Source organism: Salvelinus alpinus, chromosome 30, assembly GCF_045679555.1.
Source record: "Salvelinus alpinus chromosome 30, SLU_Salpinus.1, whole genome shotgun sequence".
In the NCBI taxonomy this organism is placed as follows: Eukaryota; Metazoa; Chordata; class Actinopteri; order Salmoniformes; family Salmonidae; genus Salvelinus; species Salvelinus alpinus.
Genome location: NC_092115.1, coordinates 17396639 through 17423734, shown reverse-complemented (window position 1 = coordinate 17423734; position 27096 = coordinate 17396639). Strand labels below are relative to the sequence as shown.

At 40.5% G+C, this 27096-nt stretch overlaps 3 protein-coding genes across 7 annotated transcripts in view; 2 read left to right on the top strand and 1 right to left on the bottom strand.

Moving 5' to 3' along the window:
* Positions 1 to 1689: 1689 nt before the first annotated feature.
* On the bottom strand, positions 1690 to 26773 carry LOC139559952 (uncharacterized). 3 transcript variants are annotated; one of them, XM_071376435.1, is made up of 5 exons: positions 26447 to 26773; positions 4987 to 5153; positions 4043 to 4144; positions 3791 to 3943; positions 1690 to 3665 (listed from the first exon to the last, which is right to left on the bottom strand). In XM_071376435.1, exons 2-5 carry the CDS (start codon positions 4999 to 5001, stop codon positions 3345 to 3347), a joined length of 591 nt encoding a protein of 196 aa, XP_071232536.1. In that variant the 5' UTR covers positions 5002 to 5153; positions 26447 to 26773; the 3' UTR covers positions 1690 to 3344. The 3 variants fall into 3 exon arrangements, with proteins under 3 accessions (XP_071232536.1, XP_071232534.1, XP_071232535.1); XM_071376433.1 differs by lacking the exon at positions 26447 to 26773 and adding an exon at positions 10063 to 10220; XM_071376434.1 differs by lacking the exon at positions 26447 to 26773 and adding an exon at positions 6149 to 6392.
* On the top strand, positions 10455 to 19977 carry LOC139559951 (uncharacterized). The gene is made up of 7 exons (XM_071376432.1): positions 10455 to 10687; positions 11046 to 11190; positions 11571 to 11666; positions 13489 to 13633; positions 17802 to 17947; positions 18151 to 18290; positions 18645 to 19977. The coding sequence occupies exons 1-7, from the start codon at positions 10588 to 10590 to the stop codon at positions 18797 to 18799; spliced, it is 927 nt and encodes a 308-aa protein (XP_071232533.1). The 5' UTR covers positions 10455 to 10587; the 3' UTR covers positions 18800 to 19977.
* agla (amylo-alpha-1, 6-glucosidase, 4-alpha-glucanotransferase a) overlaps positions 23496 to 27096 on the top strand; it is a 33509-nt gene continuing 29908 nt past the window's right edge. For 2 of the 3 annotated variants that reach the window (XM_071376429.1, XM_071376431.1), the window contains exons 1-4: positions 23496 to 23645; positions 24341 to 24500; positions 25925 to 26135; positions 26341 to 26510. In XM_071376429.1, the coding sequence (XP_071232530.1) occupies positions 24416 to 24500; positions 25925 to 26135; positions 26341 to 26510 (466 nt within the window). In that variant the 5' untranslated portion in view covers positions 23496 to 23645; positions 24341 to 24415. Of the gene's footprint in view, positions 23646 to 23720; positions 24008 to 24340; positions 24501 to 25924; positions 26136 to 26340; positions 26511 to 27096 lie in introns of those variants that run through there. The other variant, XM_071376430.1, reaches the window with a different exon arrangement.

Sequence of the window (27096 nt, the reverse complement as noted above, 5' to 3'; positions counted from 1 at the left end):
TTTAATGAACTTTTAACTAGGCAAGTCAGTTAAGAACAAATTCTTATTCTCAATGACAGCCTAGGAAGAGTAGGGGTGTTAACCCCGGTGTCCTGGCTAAATTCCCAAGCTGTGCCTCATACCATCACGGTCACCTAATCATCCCCATCCCCCTCCTCTCCCCTGTAACTATTCCCCAGGTCGTTGCTGTAAATGAGAACGTGTTCTCAGTCAACTTACCTGGTAAAATAATGTTAAATATAAAAATAAAAGGAACAGTGGGTTAACTGCCTTGTTCAGGAGCAGAACGACAGATTTTTACCTTGTCAGATCAGGGATTCATCTAGCAACCTTTTGGTTACTGGCCCAACTTTCTAACCACTAGGCTACCTGCCACACCAACCATATTAACATGGTATCACCGACAGTTCTGTGAAGGGTACATTCTTATGCATTTGTTTGCCTGCTATTTTCAGTGTCCATTCCACTCACTGTGAAATTTCACGAGGAAGGGTGATCGGGAGCCTGTGAGAATCTCTGCTGGAACATTGATGACCTTCTACCGTGAGGATATGAGGGGTTAGGTCATGCTTGTGCACCACCCAGACAAGACAATAGTCACAGAGGTGGACGAGTTAGTAGTAAGTCACTTACAGAAAGTAGGCTTCTCTTACCATCAGTGACATATACTGTGACTAATATGTCAGTGAAGGTGAGGTGACATTCAACGGGTACTCCATCTTTAGAAATAGGGCATACAATTAATAAGATGCATGCTGTTGTATGACAGCATGATTGGAAGCCATTTCAAAGGCAGAATTACTAAATCCTTTCGCCAACCTTCATCCAAAAAACCTTTTATCTATATTCTCCATTCTTTGACAGCTTATTACCGTCATAAACAGGTCATAAAGTGGCCATTGAGGGGGAAAATGTATAGCTATATAAATGATTGAGGCCTTCTATCTAGATCCCCCCATATTATATATATACCACAATTTATCTGACATTTACAGTAAATTTTAAATAAAGGTAAAATATATATATATTTTTTAATGTAGTCAGTAGCAGAAGCTCCGACAAAACAATGAGCCAGATGTTTCACTGGATGTAAATATCTGAAGTATTCAGTTGGAATTTCCACTTACCACCAAATATGGTGATAAGAACAAGCGCAGTGGCCAGCAGTGTGAGAAGATGGATTTTGGCCCACATTCTGCAAATTTTCTCATCAATTAAAAATGTTCTGTTCCCAAAACTAGAATCTCTTACAGAGTGGACTATTTTTTGTAGACTTTGCCCTTTACCAAAGTAAAAAAAAAAAAGGTGTTGTTTAAAAGAAGTGCAAGCACGAATTGAGTCATCAGATTTACACTCACTTAAGAGTAGGCGTTTCCTAATGGAATATGCAAATACATGCTGGGACGCACCAATAGGATCTCGCTAGCTTGTGCTTGTTCTGCCCACTATGATTAATTTGCTCCCATTGGAAATGAGTCTATCTTGGGTTAGTTAAACATTTTTGGCTGAAGCGTGGGTGTCATTAAACAATAATGTGACATAAATGTTATAAGACTTTACCCCAGGGGCAGTATGACAAGCCAATATCAAACCACAAACCCCTTGACCTCATGGACGAAAGAAAACACTGACTGACATTACATTTTTGAGAACTAGGAGATAACTAGTAAAGCCAGGGAGCTGAGAAGACCAGATCGAAGTTGCATTTTATTTTATGTACAAAGAAAGGTGTGTGGAATACCAAATCCACTAACGGATGTAATAAAGCAAACAATTTGAAATGCAGCACATTATGTAAAGTAATCAGATAACTTTTAGAATGTGTTAGACCTTGTTTCCACCACCAAAATCCATAGACAAACAGTTGTGTAAACAGTTATGCAACTGTATGCAATTATAGAATGACAAGAGACATAAAACCGGTTCTGGCAAGGGCAGTGTATTCCCAGGTGAATCAGATACATGGCCTAATCAGCTAAACAAGATAACATGTGATTGTACAAGTGTTTCACTTTCATATCAAAAACACTCAAGACTATATCACAGACCAAAACCACATGTCCTAAAATATAATAGCCTTATCACTGCATTCTCCATTTTTGAGATCTCTCTTATATTGGAGTGGAAACCGACAAGACCACACAATGAACGTATAAACCAGAGGTTCTCCAAAGGTATTGCAGGGGTTCCACAGACAGATCTCAAAATGTATTAAAAAAAAACAGTTAACAGATTTTGGCCAAGAAATCCATAGAACAAGTTTAGAGAGTGTAATACAATGCAATATTATTAATCTACAATTTATACCCTTAACCCTCGGCGACATGGAAGGCTCACAGGGATATTGGTAGCCACAGTACTCCACCAATTAGCACTGTACTATAAAACTGTCAGAAACACATTAATCTTTAACTGTAAATACAGGTTTTCATTTTATGGTGTAGATACGATTGTGAGATAACACAGTAAGTTACATGGAAAGATATGTTGAGAGAATGCAGAGGGAATCAGACAGAAGACCTGACCTGGGTACTGGATGTGGAAATGCACCACATACAAGCAGTGGTGTAAAGCACTTAAGTAAAAATACTTTAAAGTACTACTTAAGTAGTTTTTTGGGGTATCTGTACTATATTACTTATATTTGACAACTTTTACTTCACTACATTACTAAAGAAAATAATTTACTTTTTACTTTACACCCAAAAGTACTCATTACATTTTGAATGCTTAGCAAGACAGAACATTTTTCCAATTCACACACTTATCCCTGGTCATCCCTACTTCCTCCTGATCTGGCAGACTCACTATACACAAATACGTCCTTTGTACATTATGTCTGAATGTTAGTGTGCACCTGCCTATCCATAAATAAAAAAATAAGAAAATGGTGCCGTCTGGTTTGCTTAATATAAGGAATTTTTAATGATTTATACTTTTACTTTTGATACTTAAATATATTTTAGCAGTTGTTTATTTTTGATACTTACGTATATTTCAAACCAAATACATCTAGACTTTTACTGAAGTAGTATTTTATTGGGTGACTTTCACTTGAGTCATTTTCTATTAAGGCATCTTTACTTTTACTCAAGTATAAGAATTGGGTAATTTTTCCACCACTGCATACAGGATTATCACCCAATTGTATTTTTATTTTATTACAATTAATATTAAAATAGTACAACAAGTATGCTGGTAGGCTTGGGTTACCACAAAACCCAGCTATCAAAAATAAAATATTCTGAAGGGGGAAAACAAAAAACGGACTCAACACATATATACACACACTGCCATCCTCCGTCGCCCTAGGCTCCCTGCCTACAAGCAATCTCACTCCACACTCAGTTTGGCAAACATGGTTCTTCGCATGTGTTCTGTAAATCTGCATGCTGTCCTACACTGTCGGTGAAAGGTTGTGACGCTCCCTGGGTTGGTAGGGTGGCCATGTCCTCCTCAGCCTTTCTCTTCCTTGGGGAAAGGGTCAGTGTGAGATCTTTATCCTGTGGGACAAGTCCTTTAATTTCCTGCAATAGGCTTTGCAGATGTGAAGACAGGCCAGTCATGTACTGTTCATCTTGAAGATGATAGGTGAGGTCTGTTATTTCTTTTAGATAGCCTGCACATTGCTTCTGCAACACCTTCAAGTTCTTCTTAGAGGACCTCTTTGGGATAAAGAACATGGGTTTATCACAGAGGGGTCATTTATTTATTTTAAAAAATTTATATCATTCTTAGGTAGGACAGCATGCATATATATATATACACACACACACACACACACACATACCTCGCCAACAAGTGCGTGTGAGCTATGCTCAGAGAGAGAGGGGAACCTGACGCAGTAGACAACCTCTGCCTTCACAGAGCTTGGTTTTTCACTTAGCGCTGCCTTCAGATCTTTGGAGGCCTCCTTTTTAGAGCGCACAGTACTCTCCTCAATCTAGACAGGAAATAACATGCTTGTTAAATGTGTACTGTTATGTACAGCGTTAGCCCTGTAGGTGACAGTCTAAACCATGATATAGTTCTTCATATTTACCTTAAAACCAGGAAAGCGGATAATGTGGGCGATGTTTATTAAAGCCTTGCAGTCCACCTTCTTTGTATTTTGTTTCCGTCTCTTTAAGGCATGGTCTTCAAGCTATGGAAGGTGGCAAAACATTTAATAATAATTGATTGGACTTATATAGCAATTTGAGACACCCGAAGCTTCCACCAATTTACACGTAACTGCCAAAATAAAGGAAACACCAAGTGTCTTAATAGGGCTTTGGGCCACCACGAGCCACCAGATCAGCTTCAATGCGCCTTGGCATAGATTCTACAAGTGTATTGGAGGGACGCAACATCATTTGGTGTTTTGTTGGTGGTGGTGAAAAACGGTTTCTCAGGCACCGCTCCAGAATCTTCCCATGTGTTCAATTGGGTTGAGATCTGGTGACAGAGACAGCCCCTATAATCCTTTGAGACCCCTCTTTCAAAGTTACAGATCTCTTCTTCTAAACATGGTAGCCAAAATACTGGGCAACTGGGTATTTTTATACATGACCCTAAGCATGATGAGATGATAATTAATTAACTCACAAACCACATCTGTGTGGAAGCACCTGCATTCAATATACTTTTTATCCCTCATTTACTCACGTGTTTCCTTTATTTTGGCAGTTACCTGCATCTCACCCACTACCATTTTGAGCCAGACTGCTCACCACACATTAGCTATCATGGTGGAGAGGCGAGGAGTGATATATATGCCAATTACAAGAATGATAATGGAATGAGGCCTGGTTGGGAATTGGATTTTAGCCAGAGGCTACTCTTGCAATAAGTGCCATGGGATCTTTCTTTAGTGACCACATAGGGTCAGGAAACCCATTTAAAGTCCAATCTATTGTTAGTTAGCCTAGTACACTTCAACATTATCGAAATTAAATGAATGTTGTAAAAGTGTATGGTAGAACAGCGATCCGTCTTTGAACTTACCGCCTTCTTGTTCATTTTAGCAGCATGTTTCTCTTTAGCTTTTACTTGTCGGTCTTTCCCCTGATGGCATTCATATGTGCTTGTGCCCACAACCTGAAATGGAACTCCATTGAATGGGTGACTTTTTACCTCCCAGCTGATCTTCTTTCCTTCCAAAGGGTGTGCATCTGTCAAAGGACAAGAAACTGATATTACTATTGGGAAAATAACATAGGGCAGCAGGTAACCTAGCGGTTAAGCACGTTGGGCCAGTAACCGAAAGGTCGCTGGTTCTACGCCCCGAGCCGACTAGGTGAAAAATATGTCGATGTGCCCTTGAACAAGGCACTTAACCCTAATTACTCCTGTAAGCCGCTCTGGATAAAAGCGTCTGCTAAATGCAAAAATAAATAAAGTAGCAAAGTTTCTGTATCCAAGAAATCCTCTGTGCTTGGAATATAATCCCATATGCTAGCAACTATTAAAAATATTGCCTGTTCCTGCTGGCTGGGTGTTATTAGATAGGTAATGTTTGGTGTGACACAGATCACTTGACCAACCTTAACTTGTTGATACTTCCTGACTCAGAAGACAACCAATGTCTTCTAAACATCCATGTCTAGTTTCAGGGGGTTTGTTTGAATTTAGAAAATGATCGGAAGTCTACAACAGCTCAATACAATGGAGGTGCCAAAGAGGCATTTCTTCAGGTTGTATGTAGCTTGATGATAGCAATCTAAACTCCATATTTGGTGAGTATCTAACATTTTCTCATTATTAAACTTGAAAAGCTGGTGAACGGCAAGTTGAATGGCTGCTTCCTTGGATCCTGAGAGGTGCAGCGGTCTAAGGCACTGCATAGGAGAGGGTTTGGCCGGGGTAGGCAGTCATTGTAAATAAGAATTGGTTCTTAACTGACTTGCCTAGTTAAATAAAAATACATTCTGGGCTTAAAAGGATATTCACCATATCAACAACTCCCGTAAGGCTAGTCCTTGATCATGACTCAGTTTCATTAATTTACAGATAAATCATTGGATTAAGGTGTCTTCTGTACGGGGAGCACGCCGCTCAATCTGAACATTAACATATCGCTTTCAGTACAGTTTTGGAAGCATAAGGACCTTATCTTTCATATCAGGGAGAAATAATTTCAAAAGCAAAAGGTTAAATTTTTACACACCGTGATAAGGTTTGGGTTAGCATTCCCATACGGCCATATCTCCATGTTTCAGCGCATGTTTACGGAAAACAGACAGAAGACAAGAGGCGACCACCTATGCTAATTACAGTGCCTTAGCATTTTTCCTATTTTGTTGAATTACAACCTGTAATTTAAATAGATTTTTATTTGGATTTCATGTAAAGGACATACATAAAATAGTCCAAATTGATTTAGTGAAATGAAAAAAGTGGTGTGTGCATATGTATGCACTCCTTTTGCTATGAAACCCCTAAATAAGATCTGGTGCAACCAATTACCTTCAGAAGTCACACAATTAGTTAAATAAAGTCCACCTGTGTGCAATCTAAGTGTCACATGATCTGTCACATGATCTCAGTTTATATACACCTGTTCTGATAGGCCCCAGAGTCTGCAACACCACCAAGCAAGTGCTACCATGAAGACCAAGGAGCTCTCCAAACAGGTCAGGGACAAAGTTGTGGAGAAGTAAAGATCAGGGTTGGGTTATAAAAAAATATCCAAAACTTTGAACATCCCACAGAGCACCATTAAATATATTATTAAAAAAGGGAAAGAATATGGCACCACAACAAAACTGCCAAGAGAGGGCCACCCACCGCAAGGAGGTCATTAATCAGAGAGGCACCAAAGATAACCCTGAAGGAGCTGCAAAGCTCCACAGCAGAGATTGGAGTATCTGTCCATAGGACTATTTTAAGCCGTACACTCCACAGAGCTGGGCTATACGGAAGAGTGGCCATAAAGGCCATTGATTAAAGAAGAAAATATGCAAACATGTTTGGTGTTCGCCAAAAGGCATGTGGGAGACTCCCCAAACATATGGAAGAAGGTACTCTGGTCAGATGAGACTAAAATTAAGCTTTTTGGCCATCAAGGAAAACTGTCAGGCACAAACCCAACACCTCATCACCCTGAGAACATAATCCCCACAGTGACGCACGGTGGTGGCACTTCATGCTGTGGGGATGTTTTTCCATCGGCAGGGACTGGGAAACTGGTCAGGAATCATGGATGCCGCTAAATACAGGGAAATTCTTGAGGGAAACCTATTTCAGTCTTCCAGAGATTTGAGACTGGGATGGAGGTTCACCTTCCAGCAGGACAATGACCCTAAGCATACTGCTAAAGCAACACTTGAGTGGTTTAAGGGGAAACATTTAAATGTCTTGGAATGGCCTAGTCAAAGCCCAGACCTCAATCCAATTGAGAATCTGTGGTATGTCTTATATTGCTGTACACCAGCAGAACCCATCCAACTTGAAGGAGCTGGAGGAGTTTTGCCTTGAAGAATGGGAAAAATCTCAGTGGCTAGATGTGCCAAGCTTATATCGACATACCCCAAGAGACTTGCAGCTGTAATTGCTGCAAAAGTTGGCACTACAAAGTATAGTTATGCACGCTCAAGTTCTGTTTTTTTGTCTTGTTTGTTTCACCCAAAAATATTTTGCATCTTCAAAGTAGTAGGCATGTTGAGTAAATCAAATGATACAAACTCCCCCCCCAAAAATCCATTTTAATTCCAGGTTGTAAGGCAACAAAATAGGAAAAATGCCAAGGGGAGGTGAATACTTTCACAAGCCACTGTAGCTATCTAACATGCTCTGAACACTTGTGTGTAAGCGTGACTCGGGAAGTTTAGAGGAAGTGTAGTTTTGTCAACTAGAGGCACCCATAGCTGTACGAATCTGTGCAAAACTGCTACAGTAAGTATATTTCCTATTTGAAGGATTCTTTCTCGCTGATGAGAGGCCATATGTTTTGAAAGCTGTATCGCAAGCGATGATTATTGCCGTTTTCTAACGAATAAACAATTAACAAGTGTCTTTGTGGCTGTGGTAACTAGTGACAATCTCTATTAACCCATTACCATTACCCATTACCCCCCCAAAAAATTATCCATGAGACCCTTTTGCCATAACATTATTGAGCGAGTTAAGGAATATTTACAATTTTAACTATGTAGGCAATGAAGGAAAATTTGTTTTTCCATCCGAATAATAATTCTTGTAAGTTTAAGAATGTCACAAGAAACTTCCCTTATTAAACTCTCCAGATTATTTTTCATCAATGGATGTCAATTTAACTTGTTTTGACTGCTATGATTAAACAATAAGGTCCTAGGACATGGTAGATGGACAATATACCACAGCTAAGGGTATATTCTTTGGAAATAGCCCTTAGCCATGGTATATTGGTCATATACCACAAACACCTGAGGAGCCTTATTGCTATTATAAACTGGTTAACAATGTAATTAGAAAAGTAAAAATATGTTTAAAATTGTCATTCCCATAGTACACAGTCTGATATGCCATGGCTTTCAACCAATATGAATTCAGGGCTCAAACTACCCAGTTTCTAATTGTAAATAAATCTAGTTTGTGGATGCGCATAACTATAGATAAATCCAATGGGAGAGTGAGTGATAACTTGGACAGAGGGTCTCAATCTCTGTGCAGGAAACACTTGGAAGAACTTCAAAAAAACAATGTTAGGCTGTTTTCTGGCAATTTTGCCAGATGTTAAGACTACAATCCATTATAAATGGTCTGCGAGATTGACTTATTTCAATAGGCATAGGCTAATGACTCATCTGGGTTTAATTGCAATTCAACTTTGCCATGGTTTACTGAGCTAGATGCAGATGTCCTTCCAGGGGCTATAGGCTATCTCATTTCAGGGAAAAGTCCACAATGAAACTGACATTAAATGTGGACAGATACATTCGCGATAGAGCTGTAACCATGATCACAATTGATAACTCCCAATTTAATTAACTAAACATGGCCATAAATAATTGCATAATAACACAAGGCTCCAACAAAAAAGACGGAGTTATAGGCTATTAATTCCGTTTGCCAGCTCCGGCTAGGCTACACAAGTGGCACAAATTGATTTGCAATGACTCCAGTGATTTCAACATATTTATTGTACTGTATCAAATGGTAGGCTACAGTAGCCGAATGGCATTGCAATTAATAGCCTACTTGACCACCAACAGATCCAAATGTAGCCTATCATTCTCAGCATTCAAAGTAATTTTCATTGTGGACTTTTCTCCCATAACAGAAGCACGCGAGGAAGTTCAATAATTTCACATTTTCACTCGCGCAGCGCTCCAGACCCTAGAACTGAGCACGACTAAACCCTTCGCTTGATATGATTAACCATGAGAAAAGTCGACATTTGAATGTAGTTTACTTTAAACCACCTTTTAGCGAATTTATCTAAAGAGCTTTGTCGCCGTTATAGTTTTATGGAAAATTAGTGTCATTATGGAGACATTCTTATTAATAGCCTACAAACTTGTAAAAAAAAAAAAAAAAAAAAAGTTGTCTTGATGTGCGCGCGCTGTTCTCTCGTTGACTCAGTTGCAGCACTCTCTCAAGGCGCACATTGCCCGAGTCAACAGCAGCTAGTTACATATACTGTATATATATATATATATATATATATATATATAAATAAGAGATGCCGCAGTGCCAAATAGAAGTAGCTCAAAAACCCGCCATCAATACATTTTAATCCGCGACATCGTTTTCAAAGTAGCCCAATTTGGTAAAAGAACCGCAGACATGGCAACCCTGGTTACAATCTGCTAGCTAGCGTTAGCTCATTTTAAGATGTGGAGGAAGTAGTGTGGAGGAAGAGGCAGTCCTTTACTAAATAACCAGACCAAAAGCTACAGACCTAGTTTGCTAGCTATTCCCACAGCATGTCTACATCGTTATTTGTTACTGTATACCCCAGTGGTCTACCTACACCAGCTCAGCATGGCCACAGTGTACTAACTAGCTAACGTTAACGTTTAACCATCTTGATAACGTTAGCCACTTCGCCCCGGGAGTAAGTAGCCTAGTACATCAGACGGTGATAGGCAACTAGCTTACCCTTTCGCCCAAAACGTTTGTCTTTGCGCAAGATTATGTATTTCAACGACGTTGTCTCTTCTTGTTTAGCTATTTCTTTAGTTATTTGGTCTTCACTATCAAACTCGCTTATTTGCAATGTTGCTGCCATTTTGAAAATGACGGGGCTGTCACTGCCTCATCTGATTGGTTGGATGATGGTGCTTCCTGCTTTGCAACTACTTGGCCGAATAAAGCAAGTCAGCGTGTTCTTTAATGTTTCCTCATATTATTTGGGGATTTATCATTTGATACATGGACAGTGAAAATAAGACAACCATTCCATTTTAGTTTTTTGTTTTTGTATAGGCTTCTCCTGCACAGCAGGTGGTGCTATACCTATTGTTGACAGTGGACATGCAGCAGGCAAGAAATTCCCGAAGAAGATTGTTTACACTCCTTATATTGTTCCCCTACCAATCACCATCCAGTGTGGACTTTCATGATCAACTATCGACTAGACTAGCCAGTTATCTAGATACATTGTAGCTAGTGTAGTTAAAAATAATGGAAGAAAGAAGCCTTCCTCGTATTGTGGTCATTGCACTGTCTGTGCTGATCTACATTTCTGCTTTAGCAATTAATGCTATGGCAGGCGCTGGAAAGGGTGAGTCTTATCTAACTTAGCTAACGCTAACTCATGTGAACGCAGTGTTGTGTAACTTGCTATGTTTTAACTGTGTAGCGCTTCCTATATGGCTGTTCATACTAAACTGTAGGACAGGAAATAACATTTTGTTGGCAGCACAGCTGCACATTATTCTATTCTTAAGTAGAAGCATTAAAAGTTCCTAGCTTTATGTTTAGCAAGGGACATGCAGAACCCACCCTATTACACAAAGTCAATGACAACCTTGTCCTCAGGGGAGGAAGTCTGGTGCTTGAGACTACATAACTGACTGATGCAACACTGTAGTTTTCCCAACAGTTATGCTGTACTTGTTTTGCAATCTCCTCTCTTCTAGGACCATTCCATTCGAGTACAGGGAACATTTCCAAGAAGTATGAAACCGACATAACTCCGGCTGGATGGACCTTTTCTATCTGGGGGCTCATCTACACCTGGCTGTCTCTCATGCTCATCTATGTCATCTCCTTCCTCTACAGAGGGTACAGACACAATTATTCACTTACCTATATCAGTCAATCAATCACTAGCTCAACCATGCAGCCATCTATCTTTTAGGCTACTATTCTATAGTATTCTATTATTTTAGGACACCATCCTTCTGCTGTAGTATCAACACCTAGACAGTGAAATGCAGTAATTCATGTATTAGATGTATAGTTATGTAGGTATTGCAGCACAACCGTCCGTCATTGGGAGTCCCATAGGGCGGTGCACAATTGGCCCAACGCCGTCATTGTAGATAAGAATTTGTTCTTAACTGACTTGTCTAGTTAAATAAAGGTTACATTTAAATAAATAAAAAATTAAAAGCTACAGTAGAATGTTTGTTCTGATACCAACTTTATTTTCAATTCCTCAGGAGCTGGACCCTCTCTGTACTGCCATATGGTTTCTACGTGTCCTGGATAGTCAACATGGCCTTCAACATGACCTGGCTTGTCCTATGGGTTCAAGAGTGCGTAACAGTCTTTTAACACCTAAACCAATGAGTTCCTGTTGCCTGACTAACCTGATTTAAGTGGATGGGTGGAATTAAAATACAGCATCTCCACTTCCACCATGGCTAGATCAGCCCCGCACCAATGTTTGCGTGATCATTTTGCCTGTCTCCACCAGGCGCAATCATTACATGTAGGTTAAAATATCAAAATCAATATATTTATTTCCAGGCAGATTGAAACATGCATGTTGCTAGCTCGTTTGTTTTGGGAGATTAACATGGGGTTGTTTAACCTGACATGCATATGGTCCTCTTTACAGCTGGTTCTTTGTAGAATTTTTACCCAGATTCATACAAAATTATGTTTCTACTCAGACGATTAATCCACAGATAAAAAGGGAAACTTAGTTCGTTTTTTCTTAGTTATCTCTGATGAATCACTCCTCGTTTGTCTTTGTCATCCACGTGGGTTTGTATCTTCCTGATAACCAATAAGGAGGGCATTTGCAGCCCGTCGAACATCTTAAATAGAACCAAGTTATAATTACCACCTGGCTACACTACACGGACACTGTGACAAGTTTGGTTGAAATTATTGAATAACATCCGTGTAAATTTATTTTGCAATGCTCGCACACGTAATGTGGACGGTGTATTCAAGGTGTTACTATAACCATACCACACCTCCCCACATTGTGGGCCTCTGCCTGTCTGTAGAGAACATTGAGAGAAGTTGAACCACATAGGCCTAGCGTTTCCCCCCTTAACTTCTTTGGTTTACAATTAAAAAAGAAATACATAATGTATGAATACAATGTTACTACACAAGGTATATATAATTGGACCCATTGAGATTCATTGTATTTTTGTGGGTCTCTATCATGCTATGATAATAACCAGGCCTATAGATTGTAGGACAGGAATTCTGTATACCTCTGGCCCTTCTTTGGACACTGTGTTAACTAACCCCCAGACGAGCTTCAATGCCATACAACTCTCCTTCCGTGGCCTCCAACTGATCTTAAATGCAAGTAAAACTAAATGCATGCTCTTCAACCGATCACTGCGCGCACCTGCCCGCCCGTCCAGCATCACTACTCTGGACGGTTCTGACTTAGAATATGTGGACAACTACAAATACCTAGGTGTCTGGTTAGACTGTAAACTCTCCTTCCAGACTCACATTAAGCATCTCCAATCCAAAATTAAATCTAGAATCGGCTTCCTATTTCACAACAAAGCATCCTTCACTCATGCTGCCAAACATACCCTCGTAACGCTGACTATCCTACCGATCCTCGACTTCGGCGATGTCATTTACAAAATAGCCTCCAACACTCTACTCAACAAATTCGTTTTGTCACCAAAACCCCATATACTACCCACCACTGCGACCTGTATGCTCTCGTTGGCTGGCCCTCGCTTCATACTCGAAGCCAAACCCACTGGCTCCAGGTCATCTACAAGCCTCTGCTAGGTAAAGCCCCGCCTTATCTCAGCTCACTGGTCACCATAGCAGCATATTGTAATTACTTTGCCACCATGGCCTATTTATTGCCTCACCTCCCTTATCCTACCTCTTTTGCACATACTGTATATAGACTTTTTCTACTGTATTATTGACTGTATGTTTGTTTATTCCATGTGTAACTCTGTTGTTGTTGTATGTGTCGAACTGCTTTGCTTTATCTTGGCCAGGTCGCAGTTGTAAATGAGAACTTGTTCTCAGCTAGCCTACCTGGTTAAATAAAGGTAAAAAAAATAATATTTCTGCTCAAAACACCAAGGTAACTTGTGGATCAATGAGAGTGGTCTTTTGTTTTACTGTTCCGCACAGGCAGATGACTGCTGCGTTGATTTTACTGGGGATCATTGCTGTCACCAACTACGCTATGATCTTTTTCTCCTGCTATGGGCTGAGTGTTTACGGAGCCTGGCTCAGCCAGAACCACCCTAAGGATCTTTGGTGCATCCGGGTGCTGGTGAGTTTAATTTGTGGCTTAATTTAGTTAGTTGTTAGACTCACACCATCCTCATGATTGTAGCATGGTCACAGATGTGCTTTAGCCAACTCCAGTCGGAGTATTGTTTTTCATTGGATTCACTCATCCCATTTAGTTTTATGGTGACACTTACAGTTGTTAGGTTCTAAATAACAGGGTAAAAATGGACAGACAACTATAAAAGCTAAAACCAAGTTTAATCACCCAATGGGTCAGACAGCTGAACACACAAAGACATGTTCCCACCAGCGTGTGTGTGTGTACAGTTGAAGTCGGACGTTTACATACACTTAGGTTGGAGTCATTTAAAACTTGTTTTGCAACCACTCCACAAATTCCTTGTTAACAAACTATAGTATTGGCAAGTCGGTTAGGACATCTACTTTATGCATGACACAAGTCATTTTCCAACAATTGTTTACAGACAGATTATTTCACTTATTATTTCACTTATAATTCACTGTATCACAATTCCAGTGCGTCAGAAGTTTACATACACTAAGTTGACTGCCTTTAAACAGCTTGGAAAATTCCATAAAATGATGTCATGGCCTTAGAAGCTTCTGATAGGCTAATTGACATAATTTGAGTCAATTGGAGGTGTAACTGTGGATGTATTTCAAGGCCTACCTTCAAACTTAGTGCCTCTTTGCTTGACATCATGGGAAAATCAAAAGAAATCAGCCAAGACCTCAGAAAAATAATTGGAGACCACAAGTATGGTTCATCCTTAGGAGCAATTTCCAAATGCCTGAAGGTACCACATTCATCTGTACAAACAATAGTACGCAAGTATTAACACCATGGGACCACGCAGCCGTCATACCGCTCAGGAAGGGGACGCGTTCTGTCTCCTAGAGATGAACGTACTTTGGTGCGACAAGTGCAAATCAATCCCAGAACAACAGCAAAGGACCTTGTGAAGATGTTGGAGGAAATGGGTACAAAAGTATCTACATACACAGTAAAACAAGTCCTATATCGACATAACCTGAAAGGCCACTCAGCAAGGAAGAAGCCACTGCTCCAAAACCGCCATTAAAAAAAAGCCAGACTACGGTTTGCAACTGCACATGGGGACAAAGATTGTACTTTTTGGAGAAATGTCCTCTGGTCTGATGAAACAAAAATAGAACTGTTTGGCCATAATGACCATCGTTATGTTAGGAGGAAAAAGGGGGAGGCTTGCAAGCCGAAGAGTACCATCCCAACCGTGAAGCACGAGGGTGGCAGCATCATGTTGTGGAGGTGCTTTGTTGCAGGAGGGACTGGTGCATTTCACAAAATCGATGGCGTCATGAGGTAGGAAAATTATGTGGATATATTGAAGCAACATCAGTCAGGAAGTTAAAGCTTGGTCGCAAATGGGTCTTCCAAATGGACAATGACCCCAAGCATACTTCCAAAGTTATAGCTTAAGGATAGCAAAGTCAAGGTATTGGAGTGGCCATCACAAAGCCCTGACCTCAATCCCATAGACAATTTGTGGGCAGAACTGAAAAAGCGTGTGCGAGCAAGGAGGCCTACAAACCTGACTCAGTTACACCAGCTCTGTCAGGAGGTATGGGCCAAAATTCACCCAACTTATTATGTGAAGCTTGTGGAAAGTTACCTGAAACATTTGACCCAAGTTAAACAATTTAAAGGTCAAATGCTAATTGAGAGTGTGCAAACTTCTGACCCACTGGGAATGTGAAAGAAATAAAAGCTGAAATAAATCATTTTCTCTACTATTATTCTGACATTTCACATTCTTAAAATAAAGTGGTGATCCTAGCTGACCTAAGACAGGGAATTTTTAGTAGGATTAAATGTCAGGAATTGTGAAACTGAGTTTAAATATATTTGGTTAAGATGTATGTAATCTTCCGACTTCAACTGTATGTATGTGTAACAGTATAACTTTACGTCCGTCCCCTCGCGATCCAGGGACCCTCTGCACACATCAACAACAGTCACCCACGAAGCATCGTTACCCATCGCTCCACAAAGGCTGCGGCCCTTGCAGAGCAAGGGGAACCACTACTTCAAGGTCTCGGAGCAAGTGACGTCACCGATTGAAAGGCTATTAGTGCGCACCACCGCTAACTAGCTAGCCATTTCACATCCGTTACATATGTATCCACCCACCCCAATTTGCGTTAAGTCTCCTCCTTCCCTCTAAACATTAACTTCCTGCCTAGCAATAAAGATGTAAGTGATGCGGGTAATAAACTGTTTCTTCTCCCTTAATGTGACCTGACCTTGGCCCCCATTCCTCACTAATCGACAGCTCTCCACCCTTATCAGTGACCGCAACCATATACATTCCTCCTACAGATAACCATTAACTTCTGGTGTAGAAACCAGACTGTGGCCCTTCTCCTTTCCATAGGATACCTTATGATTAACAATATTTCAAGTTTAGAAGTCAGAACTCATCACAGTGCCTTTGAAGTATTCACACCCCTTGATTTTTTTCTACATTTTGTCATGTTACAGCCTGAAATTTTAAATGAATTAAATTGAGATTTTTGTCACTGGCCTACACACTACCCCATAATGTAAAAGTGGAATTATATTTTTTAGAAATTATTACAAATGAATTAAAAATGAAAAGCTAAAATTAGTCATTACGTATTCAAACCCTGTGTTATTAACAAGCCTAATTAAGTTCAGGAGTACAACTTTGCTTAACAAGTCACATAATAAATAGCAAGGACTCACTCTGTGTGCAATAATAGTGTTTAACATTAAAAAATGTAATGACTACCTCATCTATGCACCCCACACATACGGTACAATTATCTGTAAGGTCGAGCAGGGAATTTCAAACACGGATTCAACCACAAAGACCAGGGAGGTTTTCCAATGCCTCGCAAAAAAGGTCACCTATTGGTAGATGCGTTAAATAGAGAGAAAAAAAGGCAGACATTGAACATCCCTTAGTATGGTGAAGTTATTAATTACACTTTGGATGGTATATCAATACACCCAATCACTATAAAGATACAGGCGTCCTTCCTAACTCAATTGCCGGAGAGGAAGGAAACCACTCTGGGATTTCACCATGATGCCAATGGTGACTTTAAAACAGTTACAGAGTTTAATGGCTGTGTTAGGACAAAACTGAGAATGGATCAACAATATTGTAGTTACACCACAATACTAACCCAATTGACAGAGTGAATAGAAGGAAGCCTTTACAGAATAAACATATTCCAAAACATGCATCCTATTTGCAACAAGGCACTAAAGTAATGCTGCAAAAAATGTGGCAAAGCAATTAACTTTTTGTTCTGAATACAAAGTGTTATGTTTGGGGCAAATCCAATTCAACACATTACTGAGTACCACTCTCTATTTTCAAGCATAGTGGTGGCTGCATCATGTTATGGCTATGTTTGTAATTGTTACGGACTGGGGAGTCCGGATAGAAAGTAAACGGATTGGAGCTAAGCACAGGCAAAATCCTAGAGGAATACCTGGTTCAGTCTGCTTTCCACCAGACACTGGGAGATGGATTAATCTTTCAGCAGGACAATAACCTAAAACACAAGGCCAAATCTACACTGGAGTTGCTTACCAAGAAGACGGTGAATGTTCCTATGTGGCTGAGTTAGATTTTCAAGCGGATTTAAGTTAAAACTATGGCAATACCTGAAAATACCAATTTGACAGAGCTTGAAGAATTTTGAAAATAATAATGGGCAAATGTTGCACAATCCAGGTGTGGAAAGCTTATAAAGACTCTGACAACTGTAATCGCTGCCAAAGGTGATTCTAACTTGTATTGACCCAGGTGTGAGATTTCATTTGCAATACATTTGCAAACATTTCTAAAAACATGTCTTTACTTTGGCATTATGTGGTATTGTGTGTAGTAGGTTGAGGAAAAAGAAAACAATTGAATTCAGGCTGTAACACAACAAAATGTGGAATAAGTCAAGGGGTATGAATACTTTCATACCCCTTGAGATTAGTTTGCTAAAGCACATACAGCTCTGGCCATCCTACTGCATTTTACTTTACATAATCATTCTATTGTAATGTATTTTCTCTAACCATCTTAGGTAATCCACTTTTTCAGTTGCTCTATCCCTTCCTTTGTCCTCTTATGAGGAATTCTACAGTCGTATACTACAAGTAACGTTTTCTTAAATCTTAGGTGCAGAATGGCATTGCCCTGTATGCCACATGGACAACCATCGCCACTCTGATCAACTTCACCCTGGTGTTGGACCTCTCTGGAGTGGCAAAGAGCACTGCAGCCACCGTGTCTCTCTGTATCCTACTGGTGGAGGTGATCGGATGGTAAGCACAGTTTAACAAAGTCTGTCTTATGAGAATCAGGCTCATCGTCTTTTGATTACATTTTTGGGCATGTGATCCAATCTCACTCGATGCATATGTTTTATTTGTTAATTATATAGACGTTACCAATGTAAATTAGACTCTCAGCACATTTGTGCACACAGCCACACACTTTCAATGTAATCGTAATGTGTTTATTGTAGGTTTGGTATTGAGAACTTCCTGCTGGATCAGCATGTGAGGTACATCCTGACTATTTACCCTGTGGTAATAATTGCTCTGGTTGGGAATGTGTTCAAGCACTACGACCCTGCAGCACCAAGCGCAAACGCTATCTTCATGGGTGAGTAGGTCTCATCTCTCAGACTAGATATCTATTACCAAGTACAACATCAACCCTTTCCTCCTAAACCTGAAAACATATTGTAGATCTGAAGGGATTGGATGGGTGTAAGCAATAGCTCCACGAGTCATGTGATAGGCTAAATGGAGTTCCCACCATATTGTTTAGACCTAACAGATTCTTTCAGATCTACAAGAAATGTCTAGCTTCGTTTTGGACTGGGCTCAAATCTCTTCATGTGAAACACTTAAACGTTTTAGAACCTCCCTCTCTATTCTCCGTAAATCATATTAGAAACTAATATACATGTTAAAGATAAATAGGATAATTTACTCTGTCTTCTATCACTTCCAGTTGTACTCTTGGTGGTTTCCTGTGTGCTCCTGGTGGTGCGAGTCACCTTGGTGTTCAGGAGAAATCGGAACCAGCCCCTGTACGCTGGCATGAGCCTGGAGGCTCTGATCTCGCCCAGCAGCCTGAACAAGAAGCAGAATAAGATATTCATGTAGAAGACTGGTACACACCACAATACCATCTTTTCACAAAGTGTCAAACCTTAATAAACTATAACATAACACATCTGCCTATATTAAACCATACACATTCATTATTCAGTTTGGACAAGAAGCAGATGGAAGATATTCATGTAGAATACTGGTAGTCTTCTACATAGTACAATCTGTATACGATACAAAGTGTCAAAGCCTATGCTGCCTATAAAACATATAATCCTGTATTACGCACACTCAGTATTCAAGTATTAAAATACCTGTATTCATCCAATCATAACACTCCACTACACTGTAATGCATAACACTTTCGATGTTTATAATACATGTAATAAGAAATGTTTTTACACTAATCAATGCACTGAATAATCATATAATTCCAGTATAAATAACACTTTTTTTACTTGATTCTTACTATTTTGTATTGATCTGATATATAAAAACATATTTTGCCTATCCTATCCTGTATTGATAATGATATTTTCACTTGATGAAACTATTAGTCTACACACTGAGTATGAGTAGAAAGATGGAATGCTAAAATAACATGGGATGTTAGTGTTTTATTATATGGTTTATGTGGGGCTAGGACATTTTTTCCTATGATTACATACAGTTGAAGTCGGAAGTTTACATACACCTTAGCCAAATACATTTAAACTCAGTTTTTCACAATTCCTGACATTTAATCCTAGTAAAAATTCCTTGTCTTAGGTCAGTTAGCATCACCACTTTATTTTAAGAATGAAATGTCAGAATAATAGTAGAGAGAATGATTTATTTCAGCTTTTATTTCTTTCATCACATTCCCAGTGGGTCAGAAGTTTACATACACTCAATTAGTATTTGGTAGCATTGCCTTTAAATTGTTTAACTTGGGTCAAACGTGTCGGGTAGCCTTCCACAAGCTTCCAACAAGTTGGGTGAATTTTGGCCCATACCTCCTGACAGAGTTGGTGTAACTTAGTCAGGTTTGTAGGCCTCCTTGCTCGTACACGCTTTTTCAGTTCTGCCCACTGTTACGGTTAGTTAGTTAGCTGTTTGTGAAGTAGGCTAGTCTAGCTTAGGGGTGTTTTTGAATTATTATTCTTTCATTCCTTGGGTCCCGCTCAGCCCCTTTTCCTGCTTCCCCCCATTTACCGTGTGTTTATAAATAAACATTTAGTGTTTGACGGTAATTAAGTTGTCTGTGTTATTTGTTCTCACTGTTACGTTTTCACTACTATAATTTGCATGAGTTGTGTTACGGGTCCCATTACCATCCCCCCTAGACTGTCGGGCCAAAGGGATTCGTAACACCACAAATTGTCTATGGGATTGAGGTCAGGGCTTTGGGATGGCCACTCCAATACCTTGACTTTGTTGTCCTTAAGCCATTTTGCCACAACTTTGGAAGTATGCTTGGGGTCATTGTCCATTTGGAAGACCCATTTGCGACCAAGCTTTAACTTCCTGACTGATGTCTTGAGATTTTGCTTCAATATATCCACAATTTTCCATCCTCATAATGCCATCTGTTTTGTGAAGTGCACCAGTCCCTCCTGCAGCAAAGCACCCCCACAACATGATGCTGCCAGCCCCGTGCTTCACGGTTGGGATGGTGTTCTTCGGCTTGCAAGCCTCCCCCTTTTTCCTCCAAACATAACAATGGTCATTATGGCCAAACAGTTCTAATTTTGTTTCATCAGACCAGAGGACATTTCTCCAAAAAGCACTATCTTTGTCCCCATGTGCAGTTGCAAACCGTAGTCTAGCTTTTTTTATGGCGGTTTTGGAGCAGTGGCTTCTTCCTTGCTGAGCGGCCTTTCAGGTTATGTCGATATAGGAGTTTTTTTGCTGTGGATATAGATACTTTTGTACCTGTTTCCTCCAGCATCTTCACAAGGTCCTTTGCTGTTGTTCTGGGATTGATTTGCACTTTTCGCACCAAAGTATGTTAATCTCTAGGAGACAGAACGTGTCTCCTTCCTGAGCGGTATGACGGCTGCGTGGTCCCATGGTGTTAATACTTGCGTACTATTGTTTGTACAGATGAATGTGGTACCTTCAGGCATTTGGAAATTGTGTTTGGTGTTTGGGTGATTTCTTTTGATTTTCCCATGATGTCAAGCAAAGAGGCACTGAGTTTGAAGGTAGGCCTTGAAATACATTCACAGGTACACCTCCAATTGACTCGAATTATGTCAATTAGCCTATCAGAAGCTTCTAAAGCCATGACATCATCTGGCATTTTCCAAGCTGTTTAAAAGGCACAGTCAACTTAGTGTATGTAAACTTCTGGTCCACTGGAATTGTGATATAGTGAATAATAAGTGAAATATTCTGTCTGTAAATAATTGTTGAAAAAATGCACAAGGTAGATGTCCTAACCGACTTGCCAAAACTATAGTTTGTTAACAAGGAATTTGTGGAGTGGTTGAAAAACTAGTTTTAATGACTCCAACCTAAGTGTATGTAAACTTACGACTTCAACTGTACATCTTTATCAGATAATGACACAGGGCTCTTTGAATGGTGAGGCTGAAACAACCGACTACAGACAAAAGTCGAGGAGAGAAGTCGGTGGGAGGTGCATCTGCGACAGGCGAAAGTCAGACACTGATGTGGTTTTCCAACAGCAAGGCTCAGTGCAACATGGCAGTGTTGCAGTTGTTTATTCAAGTTTTTCTTTGTAATGTCGACAAACTCTTCAATCCCCATATCACACACTGACATACTAACATATGTGTTCAATATACAGTCAATGAGACAGCCTCAAATAACACATGCATTTGTATGTATCTGTAACAGTATAACTTTAGTACGTCCACTCGCCCCGACCTCGGGCGCGAACCAGGGACCCTCTGCACACATCAACAACAGTCACCCACGAAGCGTCGTTACCCATCGCTCCACAAAAGCCGCAGCACTTGCAGAGCAAGGGGAAACACTACTTCTAGGTTTCAGAGCAAGTGACGTAACTGATTGAAACGCTATTAGCGCGTACCCGCTAACTAGCTAGCTATTTCACATCCGTTACACTCACCCCCCTTTCAACCTCCTCCTTTTCCGCAGCAACCAGTGATCCGGGTCACGGCACCAATGTAACAGTATAACTTTAGTACGTCCCCTCGCCCCGACGCGAACCAGAGACCCTCTGCACACATCAACAACAGTCACCCACGAAGCGTCGTTACCCATCGCTCCACAAAAGCCACGGCCCTTGCAGAGCAAGGGGAAAAACTACTTCTAGGTTTCAGAGCAAGTGACGTAACTGATTGAAACGCTATTAGCGCGTACCCGCTAACTAGCTAGCCATTTCACATCCGTTACATATCCACTACACATGAATCTCTGCAACATTTGTTTCAGTCATGTCTTTGGTTACGTTTGGGTGTCAAATGATTGGTTGACAATAGAGCCTCCCACAACTCAGTCAATGGCTGCAGGATGAAGTTGATGCAGTTGACATGTAGGTGGAAGTCGAGACAATTTCTATCCCCATAATGCAACACATTTTGAAAGGAGGTGACTGACTTGACAAAAGTGATCCGTTCAAACGTGCCCACAGTCAGATATAAGTCAAATTGGAAATTCTCTTGTAGTGTGAAATGAGCTGCAGAAAATAATACATATATGCCACATGATTAAATAGAAAACACAGTAATATTGGGCGTGTTAGAGCGGATGACTTTTGTCAATTTGGTGACAATCAGTGGTCAAAGAGTGTTATGTGGATAAAAATTGCCGACTTGCGCCTACATGAAGACTGCATGAAATTGACAAAAACCATGTGATCAAAGGTCATTCAGTTTTGACTGCAGTGGACTGCAAATTTCTGCAGTTGCTCTTCACCAACTTCATCCTGCAGCCATCACCTGCGTTGTGGGAAGCTGGATTGCCAACCAATCATTAGGGTGTTTTGTTTGACCCAAGCGAACTTTACCAAAGATTCAATCAGGAACCAAGGGGATATGTCCAATTGAATGTAATATTTGAGGCTCTCTCTCACCAATTGATACTACAATATACACCGGTGGAGGCTGCTGAGGGGAGGACGGCTCATAATAATGGCCGGAATGGAGTATAATGGAGTGAATGTAATGGTATCAAACATGGTTTTCATGTGTTTGTTACCATTACATTCACTCCATTATACTCCATTCCAGCCATTATTATGAGCCGTCCTGCCCTCAGCAGTCTCCATTGATATACACACATATATTTTCAGTTTGTGAGTGTAAGATATGGGGGTTGGAGACTTGTTTATTTCGACATTATAAAGAATATATTTTATAAACAATGGCAACACTGCCATGTTGCACTGAGCCTTGCTGTTGGAAAACCATCTCCCCGACTTCACACCTTGGATTTCGTCTACAGGCACATCTTCTCGGACTGCTTTCACCTTACTACTCCATCGAGAACGTTCTTTATAGCGCGTGAACTTTATTAAGTTCTGCAGTGCAGTCATGTATCCTACATGTTACCTAACACACGTCCTCTTCATGTAGAAGCAGCGCAATCCTGTTCGCGGTTTTATCTTGTATCGTTTCTTATTTAATGAATTATATTGCAACATTTGGTGTTTCAGTCGAATGGTGCTCTGTAATAAGGCCATATAATGTTGCCAAACAGGTAAGATTTGTATTGCACCTGTCTACAAGAAAGTATGATAATACAGCTTTCTTATATTCGTACATGTACGGTAGTCGGGTTAAAGGTTGATGCAAAATCGGCACGCCCCCCTGCTCAGATGCCAAGCGTATTCTTCAATACAGGAAAAATACCGATACTTTGTATTTTTGCAAATTACAGTAAAGCAGCTTTTCACGATGCGTTGAGTATTTAAAGTTGGATGTAACAGGTGCATAACTTTTTATTTTCGATAGTTTGTAAGCTACGCATAATGCTTCAACACAATTTTGTGTACAGTTTTCGCATTTTGCAGATTCAGGTTTTGTGGTTGTCTGCTTGGTCCTTATACTTTAGTGAGTGGCCGACTGAGGATGGACACGGTAGATCGAGTATTTAATAGCCTGGTTGGCCTTTTAAGTGACTGAATTCTGGACCTTATCCAGAATGAGTTATGATTTAAATATGGACACTTATGCGCTGCGCAATTTCAAGTGGGCGTTTGTTGATAGTGCGTGTTGGTGGTGCGCGCATTGTGGACGCGAGGAGCCGTGGGATACATGCAGTGAACAACTGAAAAGGATTCAAAATTAGGTCTGAATTTAGTTGATAATGGACCGAATTTAAACTGGACCATTGGCTAGCTACATGGTTTCCAATTCTGGATAAAAGGCTGCCTGCCAATTGCGTCAAGTGACAGCTCCACTTCTAAGAACTTCACCTTTGTAGTGACTATTATCACATTCCAAATGCATTGATCTTTAAGAACTGGATCCAGTTGTCCAATTTCAACCACACCATTCAGCTGTCACAACGTGTCAACAATATTATGTTAGAAACTGCAATAGGCTGCTAAAATGTAACTATTTTTAGACAGCTGAAATATGTTGTTGATGGCTGGTGACATATTACATTTTTTTTCAACAGGAGGTTCTTGGAAAAAGAAAATCCATATCATCATCCCCTGTACAGTAAAGGACGACCTATATAGGCAGAGTCAAAATGTCCCTCCAGGCAAAACAAGTCAGAGTCCTGGTCCTCAACGATATGGAACAGCTGGGAAGGACACTCTTCCGTCTGGACCAAGGTGCCTGGACATTATTTCAATTTTTATGCATGCCTTAGGCTACCATGGTATTGACAATGAGAATAACGTGACAGTTAAGGTGGTATTTAAACATGAGACGTGTAGCAATATTTGCTAGTGTGCTGTTTCTATAGATAGCCCATGGGGACTGGGGAGTGTGGTTGCAGACAGACATGTCCCTCCCTGTATTGTTGCATTGCAGTTTTTGAACATTTTGTTGTTCTTGTGAGGTGAGAGTGTTGCCTTTTTAGTTTAATATAGACCAAATTATTGCATGACTTCAGACATCTGTTGGTCATCCAAGATTTCCAGTATGCAAATGCATCAACGTTTTCTAGATAACACTCACGTTATACATGATCAATAATAGCCTCATCCCAGCCATTATTAATTTTAATTCAATGATATCTGGTAACATGATACTATCATGAGACAAAGCCAACATAGTTTGCTTCCTTAAGAAGAGATTCTGGTTTAGATGATTCGAATAATCTTGTTCATTGTCTAAATTATATGCATAAACCACAACTACAGTTGCACAGCAACAACAGGAAATAGTGGCGATCCAGTATCACTCCACTTCTCCAGTTGAGCAACTGCAGTGTTGCAGTCTCAACCATTCTTGATAAGGCAGCTGCTGCTGAGCTTATCAGCAGAATCTATTTTCAGAGATCAGACAACTCATTGTTATTCCTATATCTATCAATAACTTATAGTCTAGGGCAGGGATGGGCAACTTTAAAGGGGTGGGGGCCACAAAAAATCTGAACTCCTCGTGGGAGGGGGCCGCAGTGGCTCTCGGGTCTGCGTACCTACCCACATTCATACCCACACATGCAGTCAGAGCCGGCCCTAAGTGAAGTATTTTGTTGCCCCCCCCTCCCCCCCCCCTCTTGACAGTGGAGAGAAGAACTTGAAGTTTTAGAGTTCATTTCTGCAATTGTACATAGTTTGCCATGGGACAGTTGTGATTTTGAAATGTTCGAACTCATTTCATGGAATTCTACTAGTTTTGTCATCGTGGCGGCGAGAAAAATGTGCCGCCCATCCCTGGTCTATGGCAACTAGACTTTAAGGGGTGGTTTAGCAGATTAAGGGGTGCTTTCCACAGATTAAGCCAAGTACTAGACTGAAAAGCAAGCTCAATGGAGAGTTGAAGATTATTTTTAGTCCGGAACTAGGCAAAATATGTGTCTGGGAAACTGGTCCCAAATTTGTTAGCTGGTTCATTAATAGCAATCTCCTTTCTCGCATTTTTGGAGAATGAGTAGCAAATGTTAGTTGAAACGGATTGTAATCCGTTAGTGGTGCATTCAAAAGCATGGCGAAAGGGGGGACGTAACTTGATCCATGTGCCTTGCAGCATACAATCATAGAAATGTATTGTATACTCAGGCCTGTTTGTACTATATGTTTCTTCTAAGGCTTTGAGCTCCAGTTCCGTCTGGGCCCTACTCTCCAGGGAAAACATGTGCATGTGCACACTAACTACCCTGCCCCGGGCAAACACTTTGACCGTCACACCTTCCAGGCCCTGGACTGGCACAACCCCATGGGAAGAGAGGACGACTCTGACAAGTTTTGCACCCTAGACCTACAGATCGCTGGATCATACCAATACTACTTTGGTCACGGGTGAGAGTTAAGCACTATTGTAATAGAGACCAGTATTCATATTGCATTTCTACATGAGCCACAACATCACTGAGCAACTATAGCTTCATGTTGTATGTTCAAGTTGGACCATTGTCCAGATTGTCTTCATATAATAATTTATTGTCCTTATATAATGCTTGATATCACCACTATAAGTAAATATTCTACATGTTTTCACCCCCAGCCATGAGGAGAAGTCAGGCGGTGGCTACATAGTGGTGGACCCTGTGCTGCGTGCCGGTGCTGACAACCACCACGTCCATCTGGACTGTATCACCATCCAGACCTACCTGTCCAAATGCTTGGGACACCTGGATGACTGGCCAGCCAGACTGAGGGTGGCCAAGGAGTCTGGTGAGAGAGAAGGGTGACGTCTTTATGCCAGCCTGCCTTTACGTGTACTTCTCTTCCATCCTTGTCCTGGAGGGATGTCTAGTCTGTGTAGAGCTTTAATTGTTCCAACCCAGGACTAGAATACCTGATTCAACTTATCAACTAGTCATCAACTAAATTAGATGTACAGTATTAGGTGTGTTATGCCTGCAGTTTTCCTGGATCAAGAGCGAAGAATTGTCTTGTAAGTCCATCATCTCACCAGGAAGTTTGAATCCCATTTAACAGGTTTGGCAGAATTTGTTTTAGGTCACCTACGGACACCAGTTTAGTTCATGATTCCAAGTCAATGTTGACACTACATTTTCATCTTGTCATTTTGCAATATCCCAGGCTTGTCCTCACTTGACAATAGAAAGAGGGTTAGTTTAATCATTAACAAGCTGGTTCCAAAACGCATACTGTATGTAGTAGTAATAACCGTACATGCATTAAAGTAAAATGGAAAGCATAGCTATCATGCCATGCGAGGACGCCATTCCCTGAGTTTTTCATGTGAAACTTAATCAACTAAGTAAACTGAGAACATTTAGCTCCAATGCTTGGA

What these genes read in the sequence shown, in the direction of transcription:
- LOC139559952 (XM_071376433.1), bottom strand. Translation starts at nt 10,192, where the DNA reads ATGGCAGCAACATTGCAAATAAGCGAGTTTGATAGTGAAGACCAAATA. An exon ending in CAAACGTTTTGGGCGAAAGG is followed by an intron (nt 5,154 to 10,062) that starts GTAAGCTAGTTG and finishes GTCCTTTGACAG; the next exon opens with ATGCACACCCTTTGGAAGGA. An exon ending in CACACGCACTTGTTGGCGAG is followed by an intron (nt 3,666 to 3,790) that starts GTATGTGTGTGT and finishes TTTATCCCAAAG; the next exon opens with AGGTCCTCTAAGAAGAACTT.
- LOC139559951 (XM_071376432.1), top strand. Translation starts at nt 10,588, where the DNA reads ATGGAAGAAAGAAGCCTTCCTCGTATTGTGGTCATTGCACTGTCTGTG. An exon ending in CTGGTGGAGGTGATCGGATG is followed by an intron (nt 17,948 to 18,150) that starts GTAAGCACAGTT and finishes TGTTTATTGTAG; the next exon opens with GTTTGGTATTGAGAACTTCC. An exon ending in CGCAAACGCTATCTTCATGG is followed by an intron (nt 18,291 to 18,644) that starts GTGAGTAGGTCT and finishes TATCACTTCCAG; the next exon opens with TTGTACTCTTGGTGGTTTCC.